General features: G+C 46.4%; 2 protein-coding genes and 1 non-coding gene across 10 annotated transcripts in view; all 3 read left to right on the top strand.

Annotated features, from left to right (window-relative positions):
- The first annotated feature begins 1,580 nt into the window (after window positions 1–1,580).
- LOC146352941 (U7 small nuclear RNA) lies at window positions 1,581–1,641 on the top strand. Its single transcript, XR_014788686.1, has one exon. It is a non-coding gene; the product is annotated as a U7 small nuclear RNA (small nuclear RNA).
- A 79-nt stretch (window positions 1,642–1,720) lies between these two features.
- On the top strand, window positions 1,721–4,225 carry C2H12orf57 (chromosome 2 C12orf57 homolog). 5 transcript variants are annotated; one of them, XM_084835208.1, is made up of 4 exons: window positions 2,354–2,643; window positions 3,437–3,613; window positions 3,872–3,990; window positions 4,120–4,225. In XM_084835208.1, the coding sequence occupies exons 1-4, from the start codon at window positions 2,568–2,570 to the stop codon at window positions 4,138–4,140; spliced, it is 393 nt and encodes a 130-aa protein (XP_084691334.1). In that variant the 5' UTR covers window positions 2,354–2,567; the 3' UTR covers window positions 4,141–4,225. The 5 variants fall into 5 exon arrangements, with proteins under 5 accessions (XP_084691335.1, XP_084691334.1, XP_084691339.1 ...); XM_084835212.1 differs by lacking the exon at window positions 2,354–2,643 and adding an exon at window positions 2,876–3,090 and having other exon boundaries at window positions 4,120–4,218; XM_084835209.1 differs by lacking the exons at window positions 2,354–2,643; window positions 4,120–4,225 and adding an exon at window positions 1,721–1,795 and having other exon boundaries at window positions 3,872–4,113.
- Window positions 4,226–6,782: 2,557 nt separating this feature from the next.
- The window catches only part of PTPN6 (protein tyrosine phosphatase non-receptor type 6), a 46,428-nt gene continuing 32,501 nt past the window's right edge, over window positions 6,783–20,709 (top strand). The window contains exons 1-5 of one of the 4 annotated variants that reach the window (XM_084835216.1): window positions 6,783–6,890; window positions 7,753–7,840; window positions 12,056–12,129; window positions 12,495–12,617; window positions 14,422–14,616. In XM_084835216.1, coding sequence (XP_084691342.1) covers window positions 12,128–12,129; window positions 12,495–12,617; window positions 14,422–14,616 — 320 coding nt within the window. In that variant the 5' untranslated portion in view covers window positions 6,783–6,890; window positions 7,753–7,840; window positions 12,056–12,127. Of the gene's footprint in view, window positions 6,891–7,752; window positions 7,841–11,275; window positions 11,617–12,055; window positions 12,130–12,494; window positions 12,618–14,421; window positions 14,617–20,709 lie in introns of those variants that run through there. The other 3 variants (XM_084835217.1, XM_084835214.1, XM_084835215.1) reach the window with 3 other exon arrangements.

Genomic DNA, 20,709 nt, shown 5'->3' on the forward strand with positions numbered 1-20,709 from the left:
AATTCCTAGTACTCACCTTAAATGATTGACCCCCATCCGTCCAAATAGCACCTCTTACATGAACAATCTAGTGTACAGATCCACAAAAATTGGATAAGTGTAATGGTGGCAACGTGACAACCCTGCTATTGAACTGAATACAGGGCAATTGGGGTAGGGGGACATTGCCCTGCTTACTAACCCTAGCATAAGCTATGAAATAGGATATTTTCCCCACTGCTAGCAAAGCAGGACACACAGTGGATGAAATCATACCATCGGCCACAGTGCTCTTAATGTCATGACATTTTCTTGGAATGAGGACATCATTTGGGCAGTAAAAGGCAGCCCCTTCTGTATCGAGGCCCAGCAGCACCACAGAACAAGGCAAACCTTATTGGCAGGAGTGGAAACAAACATGTCCAGGGCAGCATGCTTTATGGTAGTGCAGGGAAGCAAGCATATGGATATTGGGGGGGAGATCTCGATAGTGGCGGTAACTTCATAGGTGCAAATGCCTGTAAGTGGCTGAGGAAGCTGGAATTGCTGGCACTTCTGGGCAAGGGCAAGCAGCTGCTATAAAGTCAGGCCTGCACTCCTTGCCGTTTGCCTTTACAGCCGTCACCAGGCGGCTATCTGCTCCTTTGCCTCAGCAGGCACGGAGTGCTTCCAGATGAGATCTTCATGGTGTTCTCCCCCTGCCTCGGTTCACTGAGGGTGGAGATGCCACCCACTTGTAGTCCTCCCATGTTTTCCCCACCTTTTTTCTTACCACGGAAGAAAAGACAGAATAGCTGCAACATACCTTCTGATTATTAGCAGTAGGACCCCTTTGTATGGAAGCACACCAGAGGTAAAACCAACCTAAAACGAGGGATTGTGTATCTACTGCACAATAGAGCAGTACTTGTGCCTTTGTACGCAGCACTTCGGGGGCCTCTCTACACCAGCCTAAAATCCCGCATTTAAACCGGGGCTTTCTGCTTCCGTTTTAAATGCGGGATCACCACGACTCCCTTTTCCACCCGTCCCGTCATCCCTTGATCTCGCTGCTCCGCCGCTTTTCCTCTTTTCACGGAGGAAACCGGAGCGGGACACCACGGGGTGATCACGAGCCTGAAGCGCGAGGCGTTCGTTCAAAACCCAACCAGTGATTTCGCTACTTCCTCTCTCTCTGACACTCTGCTTTTTTACCCTGGCCCGGAGGGGGAAGAACTTCAGTGGGATGCGCAGTACCTCCGGAGAGAGAGCGAAGCCCTGCCACTTCAAGAGCCCCCTTTCCCCTCCCTCTCGCTTCAAAATTCGGAATCCTTTTTTCCAGCCCGCCCCTCCCCGCGCGGTCGTCGCTGGCAGGGCGTGGCCTTAGTCATTGTGACCAATGAGAGCCACCTCTTTAGCATATGAGCGCTATGGTGCCCAAACCTTATCCGAAAGAGTAAAGACATAGCTCCTGCAAGAGAGGAGTTGCGGGAGGGGGGCTGCCCAATTAGTAATTTGTGTTGTATTGGCAGCGAGAAGGCCGCGTATGTGTCAGAATTTTGCTCGCCGTTCCCTGAACTGTATTCTGTTCTTCCTGGGTAAATGCCGAGCACTTCTTCTTCCAGTGATTTCAGCTCTTTTTGTATTTGTCTAGTAGGCTTTCTGCTGTAGCGGAGAGCCTCGCTGTGGTTGGTCAAGTGATAGATTGCCGCCCCCGTCATGCGTGTGACGCACTACATTACTGCGTGTGGCGCTGTTCGGTAGGGCGGGGCTGGGGTTTCGTCAATGGCTCTTTCAGTGCCTCGCTATCTTAGTTTTTCTACGATTCCTGCGGACGGTAACTAAGCGGCTTTTCATTCGCTATTACTGCTTCACGCTTCTGCCAAATCTTGCCACCGTTCGACATGAGCGGGGGTACTCGGCCTCTACCGAGCGTCAAAGTCGTGTGTTGCCTCCGTGGCTGGGGGGCGGGGGAAGGCGAGGCTAGAAAGACAAAATCCCAACCTAGGCAAAACCCTCCGGAACGGAGCACAACTCCATCTCGTGCAGCAGCCGCTTTCCAACAGTGGCGCCCAGATTCTTCTGGAAGGCCTCTCAGGCGGGGGGTTAAGGCAAAGAGTCCCCCCGGCGCTGTTTGCTGCAATCCAGGCATCTCTGCACCCGGAGGCTCCATTTAGCGAACTGCGCCTCGTCACCAGCTCGCCTCATCCCCTTTAAAAAACCCTCTGGGCCGCCGCCATCGCCACACCTCGCGGCGGGGAGTTCCGCAGAGGACGGCTGCGCCGCGTGACCAAACTACAGGCGCAGGGCAAGCCCCCCTCTTCCAACCCGGATCGCAGCACGGAAGGGGGGAGGCGGGCATTTGGCCCTCCCACGTGCGGGGGGCGGGGCCTGGGGAGGCAGCCGGGGTTCCCCTGGGGAGGGGGCGGTCCGGCCTACGCGTCCTGGCGCTCGGGCCCTCCTGCGTCTGGAAGCGCCGCGGGCGGCGGCGCGGGGAGGTCCGCGGGAAGCGCGGCGCGACTCGGTCTCGGTCTCGCCCGCCCAGGCGCTGCCCGCTCGCCCCGCCTGTCGCCTCGCTCCCTGCTGCCCGCCTCCCTCCGCCCAGCGGCATGTCAAGCCTGCAGCGCCCCGTGGCGGCCTCGTCCCAGGCCCAGCCCGTCTCCCTGAGCGCGGAGCAAGCGAAAGGTCAGCGGCGGCGGCGGCGGGCGCCGCTGCCCGCCCGGCGGGCCCCGTTGTCCTCGTAGCGGCAGAGCGACGAGGCGCGGCGGAGAGGCGCGGGAGCCGCCGCCTCCCCTCCCCGGCGTGCTGGGCCCGGGGCGCGCTGCGGGGCGATCCGCGCCGGTCGTTCTGAACGCGGGGGTGCTGAGGGCCGCCTCTGCTCGGAAGCCGCTTTCCCTGCCCCGGAAGCTCTGCCCGCAGTCGTGGCGATGGCCGAGGGGCGATGCGGGCACGCGGCCGGCGCCTGCTCCGGGGCGCGCTGTCGCCGGAGCGCTCGCTTCGGGGCTGAGCCCTGGCTTGAGGCGGGGGCGAGCAGCATGAGGAGGGGGCCACGCCAAACGCCGGACGTGCAACCGGCAAAGCCAGATGTGGTCTGAAAGATGGTCTCCAGCTCCGCCAGAAGGTCGTCTTCAGGCGAGCTATATCATAAAGGGACCCGCCGCGTGGCTTTCCTTCTGACGCGCCATTTGTGGAGGGGCTGTGCCTCTCTTCCTCCTGCCTTATTCCAGGAACCTGGCTTTGCCCTCACTGGAGAGCTCCGAGAAGCCTCATTTCAGAGCTTCTTTCCGGGTGCATCCAATGCTCGGCGCCAGGCAGTTTGGAACGATGTTGTGATTTGACCGTGGTGCTTCCCTTCCACCTGCCTAGTGGTGGCGGCAGGCGGCACAGGCCTGCTTCCTCTACTCACTGTGCACACTGTATACACAAGTTGTGTCTGTTTGTGGGAATTGCCTTAAAGCCTTTCTGCTCTCTTTCTTAGTGGTTCTGGCTGAAGTCATCAAGGCATTTGGTTCACCAGAAAATGCCCAACGCATGGAGGAGGCAAGGGACAACGCTTGCAATGACATGGGCAAGATGCTCCAGTTTCTGTTGCCTGTGGCTACCCAGATCCAGCAGGATGTGATCAAAGCCTATGGCTTCAGTAATGATGGGGAAGGTGGGTTCTAAGTGTTTAATTATTTGGAAATGGAGGGGAAGGGGTTATACAGACCCCTATGTCTGTGGGAGCACAAAACACAAATTCATGTCCTAGTCAGAAGCAATAGAACCCCCACCCTACCCTGATTGCTCAGGTTAACCAAAGAAAGCTTCCCTGCAGATCATGCAATCTGAGAATTTTAAGAAAAACTGTAAGATGTCAGGGTCGTGGTGGATAGATGTATTATCACAGAGTTTACCCTTCTTTCTTTTCTAGGAGTCCTAAAGTTTGCCCGATTGATAAAATCTTATGAGTCTCAGGACCCTGAAATTGCAAGCATGTCTGGGAAGCTAAAATCCATGTTCCTGCCTCCAATGACACTGCCGCCGCATGGGGTAGGAACAGGGGGTGTTGCAGCATCATGAAGCTGGCAGCCTCTGCTGCGCATGCCTGTCTCATTCATGTCACTGTCCTTGTAGCAGGATGTCTTAACCGGATTCTGAGACATTTTTGTTTTCTTTCAGTATCATGGGAGACGTTTTTGACTTCGGTGTATAGTGCTTGTTTTGTATTTTGTCTGAATTTTTTTTGTGCTTGTGAATAAAAACTCCTTTGTAAATATCTCCCACTTATTTCTGACTGAATCTCTCTGTGCTGGCCCTCCTAAATTCAGCCAAAGGTGGGAAACCATTTTGGATGAATGTGCAACAGAAGAGGTCAGACATTGTCACACTCTATCCCTGCACACGTGCGCACACACTCCACAAATTCCCCATGCTTTGCTGTGAGAAGATAAGATTATTCATGTGTTATGGCCCAGGTTCAGTTATGGAGCTATCAAAATTATTAGAACACTTTCCCAGAAACGATATCTGAAATTTGGTTCACGCATAGTCCAAAGCCCTGTTCGGACATTCACCTGAATGCATGAGGGCTTAAAGTGTGCCCTGGGACAGGGCCGTGCACACCGGCCCCACCCCCTGCATCTCCAGGTGCACTGCCCTCCCCCCCAGTTCAGAACTTGCCATGTTGGACCGTCAAGGTCTGAAAGGGAGTTCCACTCATGTGCACTTAAGTGCAAGTGGAACTCTTCGCATGATCTGGAATCTGATACGGCAAGGTCTGAAGTGAGGGGGACTGGGCTGGTGCACTGGGAGACGTAGAGGGCGGGGGGCAGCATGCGCAGCCCTTCCCAGTACACACTTTAAGCCCTCATACATTCAGGCAAATGCCTGAACAGGACTAAAGTGCATCTCAAAATGGTTACTGTTTTACTATTCTGGCTACAAGGCCAATTCCCAGAGAAAATGGGGAAGGAACAAAGGATTTGTTCATCTCTCCCTAAAAACAAGAGACAACAATTTACCTTCCAAATAATTTCACCTCGCTATAGAAAGCAGCACTCCAGATCAAGCGAAACAGTGCTGGTCTGTGGGAGTTCTATTCTTTCACACACTCGAATCACGCTTGGTGAGAACGGACAGGGGTGCTGGTAGAAGATTTCCATTGCGGTCAGAAATGTGTATCTGTGCTGGCAGAAAACAAATTAACGCTGCTAGTCCAGAAAAAGGATGCTTGGTGCTGACTGAGTTATGGGCATATAAAACTTGTTAGCACCCTTCCCTATGAGTTAGAAACCTGAATCTTACATGTAGCCTATTGCTCAAAGTGTCTGAAAATGAGACAGTCGACACTCAGGACATGGCATTCACCATCTCTCCTGTACATCCAAGCCACACGTGGCAACAAATACTGGGCCATGGAAGTTCCATTGAATCCTTTATGCACTTGAATCTGTCACTGATAGGGGCAGATCTCCAATAGCAACCAGAAATGTTTAGGTATACTTGCAGAATTCACTCCGGATATAATAGAACTGAAGCTGTTTACATATTTCCAGTCACTTCAGATAAGGTATTTTTAGGATCTCGTATGAATTGGCACAGAAGAATGATTATGAACAAGAACAACTTACTTCCTTTTGATGAGCATTTTTTCAAGGTTATGACTATTACCTCTTGGACCATGTTTTAAAAACAAAACTATGCTACGCTTTTAGAAGGTGGACCTTCATTATTCAGTAACTTATTGAATATAAAGGGCCATAGGAGGAAAAGAAATCTTAGATTCTTGAGTCCCACAATGAAGCTTTTTGGAGATGATGCCAAACTGAGTTACTGAGTAACTGAAAAATATTGATCTCTTCACCCTTTCAAATCCTGCCACCCTTTTAGTTCCTGCTTTCTGGGGAGGAGAATCCTTCATATGTGAGAAGTCCCTACAGTCAAGAAACATACGTTCAGTACATGTCAGGGTGGCCACATACACTAAATTCTTCCCCCAAAAAACTTTTGCTTTAATTCTCTACACACAGAAGAAATACCTGTCAGGGAGAAAGGTAAAGTTCTGTGACTTTATGTGGATAGATGGATGGATGTGCATATGGAGCTGCATTCCAGCACAAGAACCCTCACTTGCAGTCCAACATGGTACCCCCCTGGACACCAGTTTACCACCTCACTGCGAATTGGGTCCAAAGGAACAAATTTTGAAAAGTGTTCCATTTTGCGTCACATCTGGGACGCGTTTTGTGCTAAGAAGGCATTTCAGCTGATAAGAGATTCAAAATGATGAGTGCAAAAATATAATTTGCACATGCATGAAACAAAAACAGTTTCTTTGGTTTAAGGTGGCTCTGTAGCCTCATGCGCATATTTACATTTCCAGAGATAAGATTTAACCAACAAAAAGGTGCGTTTGTACAGACCATGAGTGAGTTGGGGTCTAAAATGATTCCTGCGTTGTTTTTTAAGTGGATCTCTGTGATGAGGCTAAAACGGCACTGACGGGGCTGTGTGTTTAGGGGGAAAAGGCAAAGCTCAGGACAGGTAGGTTGATGAGGTGAGCCCTGTGAAAAGACAGCAGAAAACGGTTGAAAGGAAGAGGCAAGTGGCATTGGATAGATTTGGTTCGGGGATGAGTGTAAATCCACATTTGCTTTCTGTGTGCTTCAGTTGCAAGTCGCTCACAGACCCACCTAGTGAGGGCCCTGCTGGCTGACCGTGGCTTGGGTGGAGAGAGCAGACGGTCCCTCCCCTAGTTACCTGCTGCGCCGCACAGGTTTAGCCTCTCCCCTCCCAACACCCTCCTGTGTGTTTATTAACTACAGCTCTGGGAGACATTTGCCAGAGAAAAGAATAGAGCCTTGTGTCCTGGGACCAGCCATTTGAACAGGGGGTTTCTTCTACTTCCACCATACCTGTGCCATTAATGAAGAGGCTGCTAGCCTGGGCAGGTAAACTGGAGTTCTGAGCCTTTTCTGTTTGTATTTCATGTGGGTGCACCAGAGAGAGGTTTGCTTGCTCTGGGCCTCTTGTTTTGGTCCCGTATCCATAACTGCAGCAAGAATTAAGAACATATGTAGCTCTTCCTCAGTCAGATGTTGGCTTTTTTGTTTTTACACATCTGGTGGCAATGCATTATTATACCAGTCATTTGGAAATATATTCTAAGGCTGTGATCATGTACTCACTTTCCTGAGAGTAAGCCTCACTGAATGCAGCAGGACTTACTTCTAAGTAGACATGCAGAGGATTGCTCTCTCAGAAGAGATACTGACTTTTATGGTGGGTCATCTGTAAGTAGCTACTTAAATGGTCATAACAAAAAAAGTAGATAACGAATAGCTTAGGAAGATCTGGAATGTGACAATAATGTGCAAATTGAATAGTTTACTAGATCTTAAATGGGGCAGGCTGGGCGGCAAGAGCCATGTCTTGAATTTTGAGAAGAATGGGGAAATGTTACAATCTATTAAAATGTAAATACATTTCAGGAAAATACACACCATTATTGTCAACACGGTAATATATTAAAACTCAAAGAGTATAAGAACAGAGGATTTGTATCATAAAAAACCCTAATCATATAAAATATTGTTATTTATTTAAAATGTTTATATCCTGCCTTTCCTTATATATTTCAAGTTGTCTAACAAAAAAAATAATAAAATACACTGAATGTAAAAATATTTGTTTTGTGTATATTTTAAAAATATTAAAATAAATGATGTTTTGCCTGTTCTTGGCACTCTTTGATCCTACTTTGCACTCATGGACACTGCCCATATTGTTTCTGGTTTGGTTTTGTTTTTCCAGAAGGACTGTAGGCCACAGTTGGTACCTTATCTTCTCAGGCTTTCTTACTGGGGACCCCAGAGTTTGGGGTCCAGATGCCATCCTGCAGGTATGTCTCATCCAGCAGTGATTCCTACCTTTTGCCTAGGAGAGTTGGGGGACAGAATTCTTCACTGGAGAGTGTGCATAGGTGAAGAAAAACAGAAACTGTAAGGAAACTGGATCCAGAAGTTTTGTTACCCAAACAGGTGCTGGGTTCAATTAAAATTGGTTTGGGGGATATTCAGAGGACCACTCAATGTGACAGAACGCAAAGGCAGTCTTGCAACATCCAACTCAGCATGCATATTTCCCATTTGATCGTTTATGTAGCCATCAAGAGTTACACTGGCAGTCATGTCTTTCGGGGGAAGTTCCTTGCTTTTCCTTTTCAGTTGATGGTTGGCGTTTCACACTTAAATAAAAAATTATCAAACAAATAGTTCACTTCTTTTGCTGTTCTTCTGAAGCTGCAGTCCTTGGCTTGAATACTTTTTTGCTGTTGTGAACCCCTGTTGCAATTGCCTTTTGTGGCTCGGGGTAATTGACTTTGGATTGATGCAGTCTCTGTGCATATAAAATATTGTGGCTGATACTTAATATTAGAATTCAGTAGGGTAGAAGGCAAACCATCCCTGAAATGTTATGTAGATATAGCCAGTCCTGTTCCAGGCTAGGTGAAGCTAGATTACACAATCCCTTCCAGACCCAGATTTTTAAAAATGTCATTCAGCTTGAAATGTTATGGCCTTGTAGAGCATTAGTTTGTCATGATAGAAGAAGCCTTGTGGATAGAGATGTCCAGTTTGTCCTTTTTTCCTCTTCCTGCCTATCTCTGTTGAGTGGGAATACAAGTTAGGAGGCTGGGGCTTGGGGTAGGTCTACATCAGGGGTGAGCAACACATGGGCCATGGACTGCATGGAGCTCCTACTGTGTTCCCCTGTTGCCGAAATCATGCTGTCAAAATCACCTTGTGAAGAGAAAGTGGCTGAATCGCCCATCTCCATCAGTTCTGCAGTGTCGGCAGCAAACATCATGGCAATTTTTCAGGGAAACATAATGTGTGGAGAGCGCATGCCTTGTTTGCAAGCAGAATTGGACTCCCACATGCCTCCCGGAACTGTGATTCTGCTTGGAAACAAGGCGCCCGTACCCTGCTCAGCTTCTTTCCCTCTAAAATCACTGCAATTTTGGCTGCGGCCACCACAGCAAACTGAGCAATGGCTGATGTGGGGTGTGGCCCCCAATTGATTCCGGGAGGCAGTGTAGCTCCCCAACTCCTGGAAGTTGCCCTCTCCTGGTCTAAGTGATAAGGGCGACGATGAGGATTCTCATATTTTGAATGGCCTCCCAAATGCTCTTTTTATGCTGTCCATAACAAATGATAGTGAGTCGCTGTTGAGTTTTGGCTGCCTCTGTGGTGGAGCACATCCTTTGCATGCAGAAGGTCACTAGTTCCTCCCCTAGAATCTTCGATTCAAAGGATATCAGGTTGCAGGGCTGGAAAAGACTCTTGCCTGAGACCATGGTACACTGCTGCCAGGGTAGACATGACTGAGCTAATGGTATGACTTGGTACCAGGCAGGTTCATATGGCCATAACTCTCCTCCATCTTTCTCTGTTCATCACTTTTTTCTTCCTTGTGGCGAAGGGTTGACCTCCAGCTGGGGAAGAGCAAAAGCCATTGGGAAGGGAAAGGGCTAAGCATCCATCCACCTATCCATCCTCTCTCTCTTCTTCTTCTTTCAGATTGCCTCCTGCTCAACATCATACTGCAGAGAAGCGTTCATTGGAGTTTCTACTTTCAAGACAGTGACCTGGTTCACACAATCACCTGGTTCGCAGCTTAAACAAGCCACAGTGCATGCTGGGCACAATTTGAATAATCACCACCCACACGCTGCTTGTTGTGTCATTTAAACCTAGATGGTATGGCTTGTTGGAGGGTTAAACTTGAGAGTTGTTTAATCAACAAGCCATGCTGCCCAGGTTTGTATGACATGACAAGCTGCGCCCGAGCAGTGATTATTCAAATCGCACCTGGCATGTACCGTGGCTTGTTTAAGCCATGGTGATCATGTGAACAGGCCCACAAAGTGGTGGAGGAATACATGTAATTAGTTCTTCACAATTGTTTCTCTTGGGCTAGACCAAAATATTTTGCTGTTTCAAGGAGCTATCCCAGCACCTGTTCCAATGTTGCAGATGTGTGACTCTGGGATCATGCATGGCTATATATTGCACCCCCAGCATCCTCTGCAACACTGCAAGAAGTCTTGGGGCAAACCACTCAGATCTCACACAGCTGCACTGGCACCACTAGAAATACCCACAGAGGGGACGTTATTAGGATCAATTAAACTTTACAATACAAGTTTTCAAGTTCAATAGAAATATCATTCAGGCTGGATTAGGGATGTTGAAGAAATCCACAAGGGAATCAAATGGTTTGGATTTCTATCAATCCGACCCATGGATTCCGCAGCAGACTTTTGGACCATTTTTTTACTTTCCAGAATTTTATGCAAATTTAGTTGTAGAAAAATACATAACATAAAACATTGGCTAAAAATGGGCATTTTCCCCATAGGCTAAAGCATGAACATGAGCATGGGGGCAGGGGGAGTTAGTTACACATTTTCGCAAGTTCAAATTTTTGCAAATACAAATTTGCGCAAATTTGGGAAATTGGGGGAAAATCCAATTCCATCAATGAGCAGACAGCAGAACGAAAGGCACCTGGCAATCCATGAAATGCAGATGAAATGGATTTTATAAAATCTGTACATCCCTAGGTTGATGGTACAAAAATACACAAACACAAAGAGGAGGGGGTGTTCTTGACTAGCTCTACTTTCTTTTCCTATTTTAAAATAATATGTATTTTGCTAACCAGCCTGAAGAAAGATTCTATGTAACTTGAAAGCATGCATGCATTTTGAAATGTACATACCTACATACATTGTGAAATTAGTGAATAAAGGTGTTTTGAGGACACTATTGGAAACATCCCCCCCTTAAATTTTTCTGTTTTTAATTTAACATCCAATTTTAAGTAGAGTTCTGTGCAACTTGAAAAATTGCAAATTGTATTGTGAACATTGGTTGGCAGTTCCCTCAAAGGGCAACCATCAGGCTATTACTCTTAGTATTAATTTCACACCTGAAATGTCTGAGGTTGATTCCTTGCTCTATTGCAGGCCAGACTTTGATCAAGTTCCTTTTATCTCTGTGTATCATTCCTCCATCTAGTCTTCTGTATTCATGCCATGCCACATACCTTTGGGATACCGTTGCCTTTGAATCATTCTGCATTTGTTGGTGGTGTTGGTTCTCCACAGGTGGCAATTAAATGAGCAGTATTGCACTCATCTCACCCATTATATATGTCTTATGAACCCCTCAAACAAACTTAGAAATAATGGTGTACAGGGAGGAGGGGACGGAAGGAGAAAGAGGGACCCAAAAGGAGAAGCAGAAGTACATGCATAGCAGCCTGCAGTGAAGAGCAGTGATGTTAGATATGCTTCCTGTTCCTGTAATAGCAAACAGCAACTCTGAATTGTATATATGCTTCAGTTCTTTCCGTTTGCCCATACCTGCTAACACAGACAGACTGAGGATTAGTCCATGAAATCCTGATGGGCAGAGGAAATGTATGAAGTAGATGGACAGAAGCAAGGAAGGAGTATTTGAAGCTAGGAAGTCTCACAGAAACATTAGACACCCACTTCTCCTTTATCGGTATCTTAAAGGGAGCTTCTCCATTTAATTTGTCTTTTCTTTTTTTCTTTTTTTTTTACTGTACTTTGGATTCTGCCTGCTGTCCCCTGACAATAATGAGGTAAGGAATGTGCTAGGAATGCAAGTGGAGGATCAATCATTTCTTTCCCAGGCTTTGAAAGGACCGGGAGGGACTATGGTCCCTGTGTGTGTGTGTGTGTGAGAGAGAGAGAGAGAGAGAGTGTGTGTGTGTGTGTGAGAGAGAGAGAGAGAGAGAGAGAGAGAGAAGTGTTGGTGGTGGTGGGAAACCATTCTTTTAGTTACATCTAGCCTTATGGGTTTGGGTGTTGGAGCTGAGATAGAGTTGAGAGTTTTACTCTCAGTGCCTCACATGTTTTCCTCCCTGAAAAAGTTGCCTAAAGGCCAGTTCCCATGTGAATAATGTAGACACTTTTAAAAAAATCCTGGATCTGCTACTATGCCGTTAGAATTTAGCAGAAATGTAGCCATTTTCTTTCTAGTCTGGAAAAACATTCACCAGCTACATTTCTGTCTTCCAGGCTGCTGTTAACAGGTGTAGGGCCTGTTAAAAAAAAAAGAAAGAAAGAAAAAAGCGTCACTCCCGTCCATACATGTAAATCATTTGATTTCTCATCACTTGATTATTCAGCATTTAATAATGACAACTGAATGTGTAAACTGTCTCCATTTAAAAGCATTGTGTTGAAGGTGAGGTGAGAGTTGTGTTTGAACTGGGCTGGTTCTAATTTCTAAATGATGGACATGCATGTGTAAACCAGTGCTTGGCTGGAACTTCAGTGAGGGGAGGGAATGCAAAGGTAATTACCTACTTTTCTGACCCTTTGTGGATTGTGGAGGAGTCTTGAGGTATCCTCCTCATGAGGACTAGACTGTGCTTGCACACTCTACCATCTGCCTCTTTTCTCTCCCAATTTATCATGTCCTTCTTTTCTCTCCCCCCATCCCCACACCCACCAGGTGGTTCCATCGTGACCTTAGCGGCATAGATGCAGAAGCCTTACTCAAAGCACGAGGAGTTCATGGCAGTTTTTTGGCTCGCCCCAGTCGGAAGAACAAGGGGGATTTTTCCCTTTCTGTCAGGTATTTGGTCAGCCATCCCCACTGATGGTGTCCCATTCCTATGCTGTCCATTAGTCTTTCTGGGCCCGCTTCCCATAAACAGCCCTACCCTACAGTACTCAAAAAGGTTTCCTCTGTAATTTATGGGGGTGATTTCCTCCGGGCCTGTACCGAACTCTTATTTTTCAAATGATATCCAGAAAACAAAGGCAAATTGGAATAGAGGCCCCAAAGGCCAGATTGGAAGGGAGAAGGGGAATTGAGAGTAGACAGGATGAACGAAGGGGTGAGGATGGTGGTGGGTATTAGGAGCTTGTTACCTTCTCCATAGGAATGTAGGAAGAGCTGTGCTCAATCAGACCAAAGGCCTGTGTAGTCAAACATTCTCTTCACATTGTGGCCAGCCAGATGCCCATGGGAAGCCCACAATAGGACAGGAGGACAACAGCTTCTTCCTGCTTGTCTTCCCTAGCAACTGGTTTACAGAGGCATAGTGCCTCTGATCCTGGAGGTAATATATAGCCATCATGATTATAGCCATTAATGGGTTTGCCCACAGTTGAGACTAAACATTCCAGTACTTGGATAGGTCTTGCTGATGAATTCTTCTGCAGGTTCTTCCAGACAAGGCTTTTATTGTGCTATTGCCCTACCCCATTCAAGGAATTTTATGGGGGTTCCAGACATTGTCAGCTTCCTTTTGTAACCCTCCCATGTTTATCCACCACTTCTTCCATCTTCTTTCTTACCACGACAAAGCCATTAAGAAAAAAGAGGGAATAGTTGCACAATATCTTCTGACTGTTAGCCCTAGGATCCCCCTGTCTGGCGGTGCAGGTATGGTGGCAAAGCCCAGCTTTTTTTCTTCTTTGTGAGTCGGGGAGAGAAAGTTTTTGGCAAGTTCAGGCATGGAGTCCAGTGAAAAAGGCTACCAAAAATAAAGGCCAAAGGAAAGAAACTAACTGCTTGCCACTTTCTGACAACTAGCCCCCAAACAAACAAACAAACAAAACCCTTTCCAGGCCAGAGTTGGTATCAACCCTATTTCTCCCCCAGTTTCCAGACACTTCTGCAGATTGACTGTTTCTGGGGAGTTATCAGCTGTTGGAGCAGGAAGACCCTTTCCTGGCATTTGGTGTAGGCTGCAGGCCTTCCCTCAGGGACTTCCTCCAGTAGCTTCCTGCTTCTGTACCAGTTCTGAGGCCAGCTCCCTGAACCTAGTTCTTGTCCCTCTTTCCACTTTCCCCAGCTTGCTAGCGATGTGCTAATCTCACTCCCTGAGAATGTTCACTTGTCTGATAAAACTCCTTTGGCTTCATACAAAATTCTTCAGAAGTTTCATCTGAGGAAGAACCTGAAAATGGGCTTGGGATTTTTCACTTAGTGAAAACGTCAGTTGCAGTTCTAATGCCACAGTCCCTGCCCACCTCAGGGACTTAGGTGGGGAATCTTCTACTGGTTATGAAGCAGATGAAAAAGTGTAGAGGGGAACCATAATGGCATCCATTTATACTTTCCCAGGCACTCCACCTTTTTCATTTCCTTTGCACAACATTTTGTCTGGTACTCCAATTTGAAGGAAAGGCTCAGGTTCTATTACTTAACTTATTCTGGGGTTGAGCCTTGGCATGTAATATGAGGCTAAGCCCTGGTGAGCACACATTTTGCTTAACCCTTTCCTGTTCTCTTGGCTGACATTTCCTGAGCTCATGGAATGGGAAGTGGGTGGAGGGAACTTTGTCCTGCCTTGCCTTGCTGTGCTTCCCTCCCCATTTCCTAAGGCCACCAACCTTTCTTGACCAGATGCTTCTGCCTCTCCCTACAGGGTTGGTGACCAGGTAACCCACATCCGTATCCAGAATACAGGGGATTTTTATGATCTCTATGGAGGAGAAAAGTTTGCCACTTTGTCAGAATTGGTGGAATATTACACACAGCAGCAGGGATCCCTGCAAGATAAAGATGGAACCATCATAGACTTGAGGTATCCGCTGAACTGCTCCGATCCCACAACAGAGAGGTATGGAGAAAGCAGGCCTGTTTATGCCTGTAACTGAGCACCATTTCCCCCTCCCCTTTCTCCATCCAGTGTCACCCTAGGGATGTTCACACATTACATTCAACATGTGTACCATATATGTACACTGTATGCAGATTGCTGATCTGAACATATGTACAGTTATTCACATCTGATTCAGTGTACATATTTTCATATAGGGATTTCTAGATGATAGCCCGGTATCCTTTTGCCCATCAAAAGGCTATTCTTCACTTGGAAGAATATGTACCAAATCCATTGCTGCTGCAGTATTCGAGCCACTTGATTAACAAACAGTAGAAATAAGGGTTTTTTGGATGAGTAAATGGATTACTTTAAAAAAACAAAACCACATGCAGCTGTTCATCAAAGCACTGCTGCTTCTCTACACAGGAAAAAGTCCTCATGTGTTCAGTAGGATTGTGCTCTCTGGAAAAGTTACTACTTCTCCCTAAACCATTACAAGTAGTCTAGTTTGTGTAGTTTTTAAAAGAAATTATCTACCCATGCAAAGCACTGCTATGAAGCTGCTAATGAATCAAATTGCTAATGAAAGTCCAAAATATTTGTTGACAAGAATTTGTTTAATAAGGAGGGTAAAACATAGAAGGAAGCAATCAGAACAATTCAGATAACTGTACAATTTAAGGTAAGTTTCTAAACAAAAACAAAAAAGAGGGGATGGAGTCCCGTAAATTTGTTATCTCCTAGTGAGCGCCTCCCCCAACCTGGTGCCCTCCAGATGTTTTGGACTTCATCTCCCATAAGCCCAGTGGAGGCTGGTGGCTCCAATATCAGTGGGTGGTAAATTCGCTCCAGGTTTCAGTCACAACCAGTCAGAACTCTAATGGAGCTATCCAAGGTGGGAAGCATATGCCCCAGCCAGAATGAGTGGTAGTCAGGCATGCTGTGAGTTGCAGTCCACAACATCTGGGGGGCCCCTGGTTGGGCTAGGCGGGCTTAGGGTCTCTCCTCTCAGGCCTGCCTACTGCTACACCACCCTGGCCTGGAATGAAGCTGCAGGCCTCACCCCGCCTGCTGCTGGCTGCAGTTCTCTCCTCCATTATTTTCTTAAGCTGGTGCTTTTTATTCCTTGTGGTCTCCCAGATCTCTTCCCTCCCTCAAATCTTCCACACTCCCTCAGAACTGCCTCACAAAAAATCTCCCCCAGAAACTCCTATAAGAAAATCACCTCCAGAGTCATCCTGTACATAAACTCCTCAGGGCCAAAAACAGTTGTGGTCCAGGGATCCTGCAGGAGTCCAAAGGGCAGGGGGCTAGAACTTGCAATCTGCCCACTGCCATGTGATGCGCTTTCAGTATCAGTCTGACTTATATTTGGAAACTGGATTTCCTCTGTCTCATTGATTTGCTATTTTTGGCACACTGTTAAACATGAAAATTGTGGCGTATCTAAGTTGCAGAGATCTTGCATGAATTATGCAGTAAAGAGCAATTAATATTTACAGGGATACACTATGCTCTTTCTCTAGGCAGCCTCATCCAACATCCCTTTCCGCCTCTGTTGCAAGTTTGTGTATCACATCTGTAGCACAGAATGTGTATGTCAGAACATGTGGCTTTTCTCAATTAGCTCTGCTTTGTAATCAGGAGCAGGAGTGGAGTCAAAGTGTTTGACAGCTCCTATGACAGAGCTAGGTTTCTCCTCCTGCACAACAGACTGGCATCCCCTTGCAAGGGATAATTATGTTTATCCTCTTTGCTGTTTAGTATGTGTGTGTTTGCATCCAAAAGCAGCAGTTGGTCAGGGAACCTGCTGCTTCCTCCCTTGCGGTTGGAAAGTTCTGCCCTCCAGGCACTTACGAAAGCTCTTCAGCTCTTTCTCCCTCCCCGCACCCAAGATTTTCCATCACGTGGCTTCCTCCCATCTAGGTCCCCTGAGCTTAACTGTTTCCTCCCTGCAGAGGAGGGAGGCCCACTCAGTAACTGTCAGTCCTGGTCATTCGTAACTTTAACAATGGGGCAATAGCAGTTCCATATTTCTGAGCATCTTTCTTTTTTTGAGAAAAGGTTCTAAAATAAAGGCAGCAGGAACCCGAAAAGTTCCCAAATCGTAATTTAAGCAAGCGATTTTGTTTTATTTATTACAGGGATTTATTCCCTGCCCTATATTTAAATTCATTTGACTTTAGTCCAAAGCAGTCTTGCACAATTTGTGACCCACTCAGCTGAATGGAGCCTTCCAGGTGCTTTGACAGCTGCTCAGTTTTCATAGCCCTAGTTCAGCAGAAAACCCCCAGTCCATTTGCCAAGCTCCTACTGGGCTGCCGCACACATGGGCCATGGTGGCTCACACATTGCCCAGGCCGGATCTAATCTCATGACTTCTCAACAGTTCAAGATGGCTCCTGAAATAAGCGGGATCCTGAAATATCAAAACGCCTAATCTTTGGGCCAGGATGAGATAACCTCTCTCAGTCAGGGCCCATATTATTCACGTTTTGTTTATTTTCTGGTACTGGTCCATATGGTCTAGCCCTGGATGGCAGAAGTGAACACAGTGGACATTGTCAGGGCCTCTTATTACTGACTGCTGCATACAAATATTTTGTTTCCATTCCTAACAATGAAAATGCATAATTAGACTCCACAGAACTTGATTTGTATGAGAGCTACTGTATCTTTAAACTCTCCCTCTCTCTCTCTTACTTGAATTACCTTACTTGAGTTCACCTTTGCAGGAAACTGAAGGATATTGTTCTGTGACAAACACTGCGACTACTGTTGCTAGCCAGCTAGTATTTAAATGGTTCAGCCAGTAAAACTGATGTGACAAGTAACCAGGATTGGAGTCTGAGAAACCAGTAAACTCCAGATTTTCTCAGACTTTCCCCATGACTTTTTAGATTCTGCTCTGGTTTCACCCTTTCAGGCTCCACCTGTGACCCACTAGGTTTTGTCTTGGCTCTGATATTTCTGGCTCCGCTCTCTGGCCCTGGCCAAGGAGCCAGTATTTTGGAACTCAACATCAGCATCTCTAATTACAGTTGAAATAGTCCACATTTATTGTTGTCATGCCTAAAACATACATGAAATCAACACATATTGACTTGGCCTACACACCCTCGTTCCCAATTACTGTTACCCAACTCAAACTGTAAGTGGAGTATAGAAAAATTAAAATTAAGTCAGGATGTTTAAATTTTTTTCAGAACACATTTGTAACAAGTTGAGGCTACAGTCCTACATACTTATGTGGGAGTAAATACCACTGAATTGAATGAGACTTACTTCTGAGAAGATTCGTAGAGATATGTCTCTAATGCTGTCAATGGATTAAAGAATGCTCAGTTGATCTGTCTTTTCATTGATTAATTAATACACGGAGGGAGCAATCCTATCAAGATTGACAGTCTCCTCCTAGCCCAGGGGCGACCGCCTATCCAGTGCAGGGCGGGAGGAGTGGTGAGGAGCGGATGTCTTCCTCGCTCCCCCAGCCTTGCTTTCATGGCTAGACAGCCGATTTCGGCTGTCTAGCTGTGGGACCTTGGAGCGTGGGAAGCAGTGGACACACAACACATAGGATGTGTCATACCGATTTCTGTCTTCCCTGCCCCGCCCCGCCCCACCCCTGGGAACACCCCATTTTCACTGCTCTCACGAGCGCGGAGCGTGAGGCCAATCCGTGCTGCCTACGAGGCGGCGCAGGAGGGGATGGGGGTTGGTTCTCCAGGAATCAACCTATTCTATGGCCGTCTAGCTGCTAACTAGCGGCCATAGGATTGCACCCTAATTCAATCATCAATTACATTCATATTTGCAAATTACTAGAAACTCAGCTTTTGAAATATTTATTTACATTTCTAAACCACCCAATAAGCTGTCTGGTCATTTACAAATTAAAAACATAAAATACAACATAACAATAAAACAATTATAATAAAACAAATCACATCAGAACAGGATAAAAAGAGCAGAACATAACATGAAAGATAAACCAGCAACACGGGTACAACTTATTTTACTGAAGGAATAAATATTGGGTGCTTCCAGATGGAGGGCTCATAGTGTTTCCAATTCAAAAGCATTGTGCAGCTATTCCATCTTTTTCTCCTTAATGGATTTTCTGCAATAAGGAAAAAGAGGGAAGATATGGTGGGAAAATGTAGGAGGGTTACAAGTAAGAGACAATGTCATCTTGACCCCTGAAAAATTCAGCTAATGAAAGCCTCCTCTGGAAACATCCACTGAAGTAGGTGTAAGATAACATACAATGGTGGGCTGCTGGGTAGAGTTATCATTCATAGTTGGAAAGGACAGCTATCTTTAAATATGTTCTTTTTCATTTCCTGTTACAATAACATATCAAAACTAAAATAGCCTTAAAAAGCAAGTGTGGCTTTATTTACTTCTAATAATTAACTGGCTCCCATGCCTGTTCTCCCACTATTTCAAAGTGTTTCGCATGAAGAGACACCAAAGTAGCGTAACAGCAACCAGCTAGACTGGTAGAAACACAATTTTCCTCCCTGAAAGCATCCTTGGCCATTGCTCAATGGGAGAGCACAGCATTCCATGAAGAACGCTCCAGATTCATTCCCTGGCATCTCCAGGGAGCAGGGCTGAGAAAAATCTTTGGCTTGCTGAGATCCTGGAAAGCTGTGGCCAATCGGAATAGACCACACTGGACCAGATGAACCATTGATCTGGCAGCTGCATGGATTTTTGTTTGTATATGACCCTCTGAGCAAGAGTATCTTCCTACTGCTGTGGAAATGGGTAGGGGAAGGTATAGCATCAACAGGCTAGATGAAAACAGCAATTAGACAATGAGCATCTCTACACCAGCCTAAAATCCCACATTTAAAACCGGGCTTTCTGCTTCCGTTTTAAATACAGGATCACAATGGACTCCCTCTACAGGTGCTCCCCCCCACCCAGTCTTCCATTATCTTTCATTGATCTCGCTCCTCTTCTTGCAGCTTTTCCTTTTTCATGGGGGGAACTCAAGTGGAACACAAGCTGGGTAATTTGATAGATCATTATCTGTGATCTATTTAAAAACAGAACAAAGGGCATTTAGTGCAGGAGGCACCCTGGAGGTTAATGTCATCTAAAGGGCCCACAAACTTCTGTGAGTGAACTATCTCAATAGCAGGATAAAAGCTCCTTGTGAGACCTATGCTTGTTCCCTTTTCTGGTTCTTCTCCCAACCCAACAGTTCCTGGGTGTCTTACCAACTTGCCCTCAGGTCTCTTGTGGCTGTCTCCAAATGCTGGGTTGATCCAAAATAAAATCTCTCTCATCCATTATTTAATTGAGGGTATGGGGCAGCCTTGGCTTGCATTACCAAGACCTGGGTGGAGGAAGCTAGTCTCTTGCAGCTGTGTCCTTCTGAGAACTCAGTGTAGCATCAACATGAGGGTTGGGGAGGGCAGGTTGCTGAAGTAGTCTATAGAAAGAATTCTGTTTGAGTGCCAGGTGTCTTCCAAGCAAGACTTTTATTGGGCAATCACCCTGCCTCATTCACAGAATTTAATGGGGACTGGGGTTTCCAGATGACATAGTCTTCTAATCGTAACCCTCCCTTGTTTCCTCACTGCTTCCATCCTTTTTACAAAAAAAAATCTGTTAAGGGGGAAAAGGCAGGAAAACTATGCAATGTCTTTTGATTGGTAGTGCTAGGAGCATCCTCAGTATTGGGTGTTTGTAGGTTGTTTCAGACACCTGGGACAGATTAGAGATTTTGCTGCTGGTGTGCCACCCACCCCACTGCCCCTCAGCTGACAGAGACATTCTCGGATTTAGCTCTGAGGGTCACCAAGATGCTTCACTTGGGGGATCTCAACATAAATGCTGGGACTGTTGGACTGGGACAACTCGTAATTTCATGGCCACCATGGAGCTGTCCCAACAGGTCATTGGCCCAACACATGTAGCAGGACACACTCTTGATTTGGCTTTCTCAGCTGGACTGGAGGGTGGTGATCTGAGAGTGGGAGATTTAAGATCTTCGCTGTTGTCATGGATGTGGTTACATCATTTCCTATTGAGATTTAGACATTTGGCACCCTTTTTTCCTCTGCAAGGGTGGGGGTCATATTAAAATGTCCC

The sequence above is a fragment of the Heloderma suspectum genome, chromosome 2, assembly GCF_057233095.1.
Source record: "Heloderma suspectum isolate Gila_16-S chromosome 2, 16-S_ref, whole genome shotgun sequence".
Lineage (NCBI taxonomy): Eukaryota > Metazoa > Chordata > Lepidosauria > Squamata > Helodermatidae > Heloderma > Heloderma suspectum.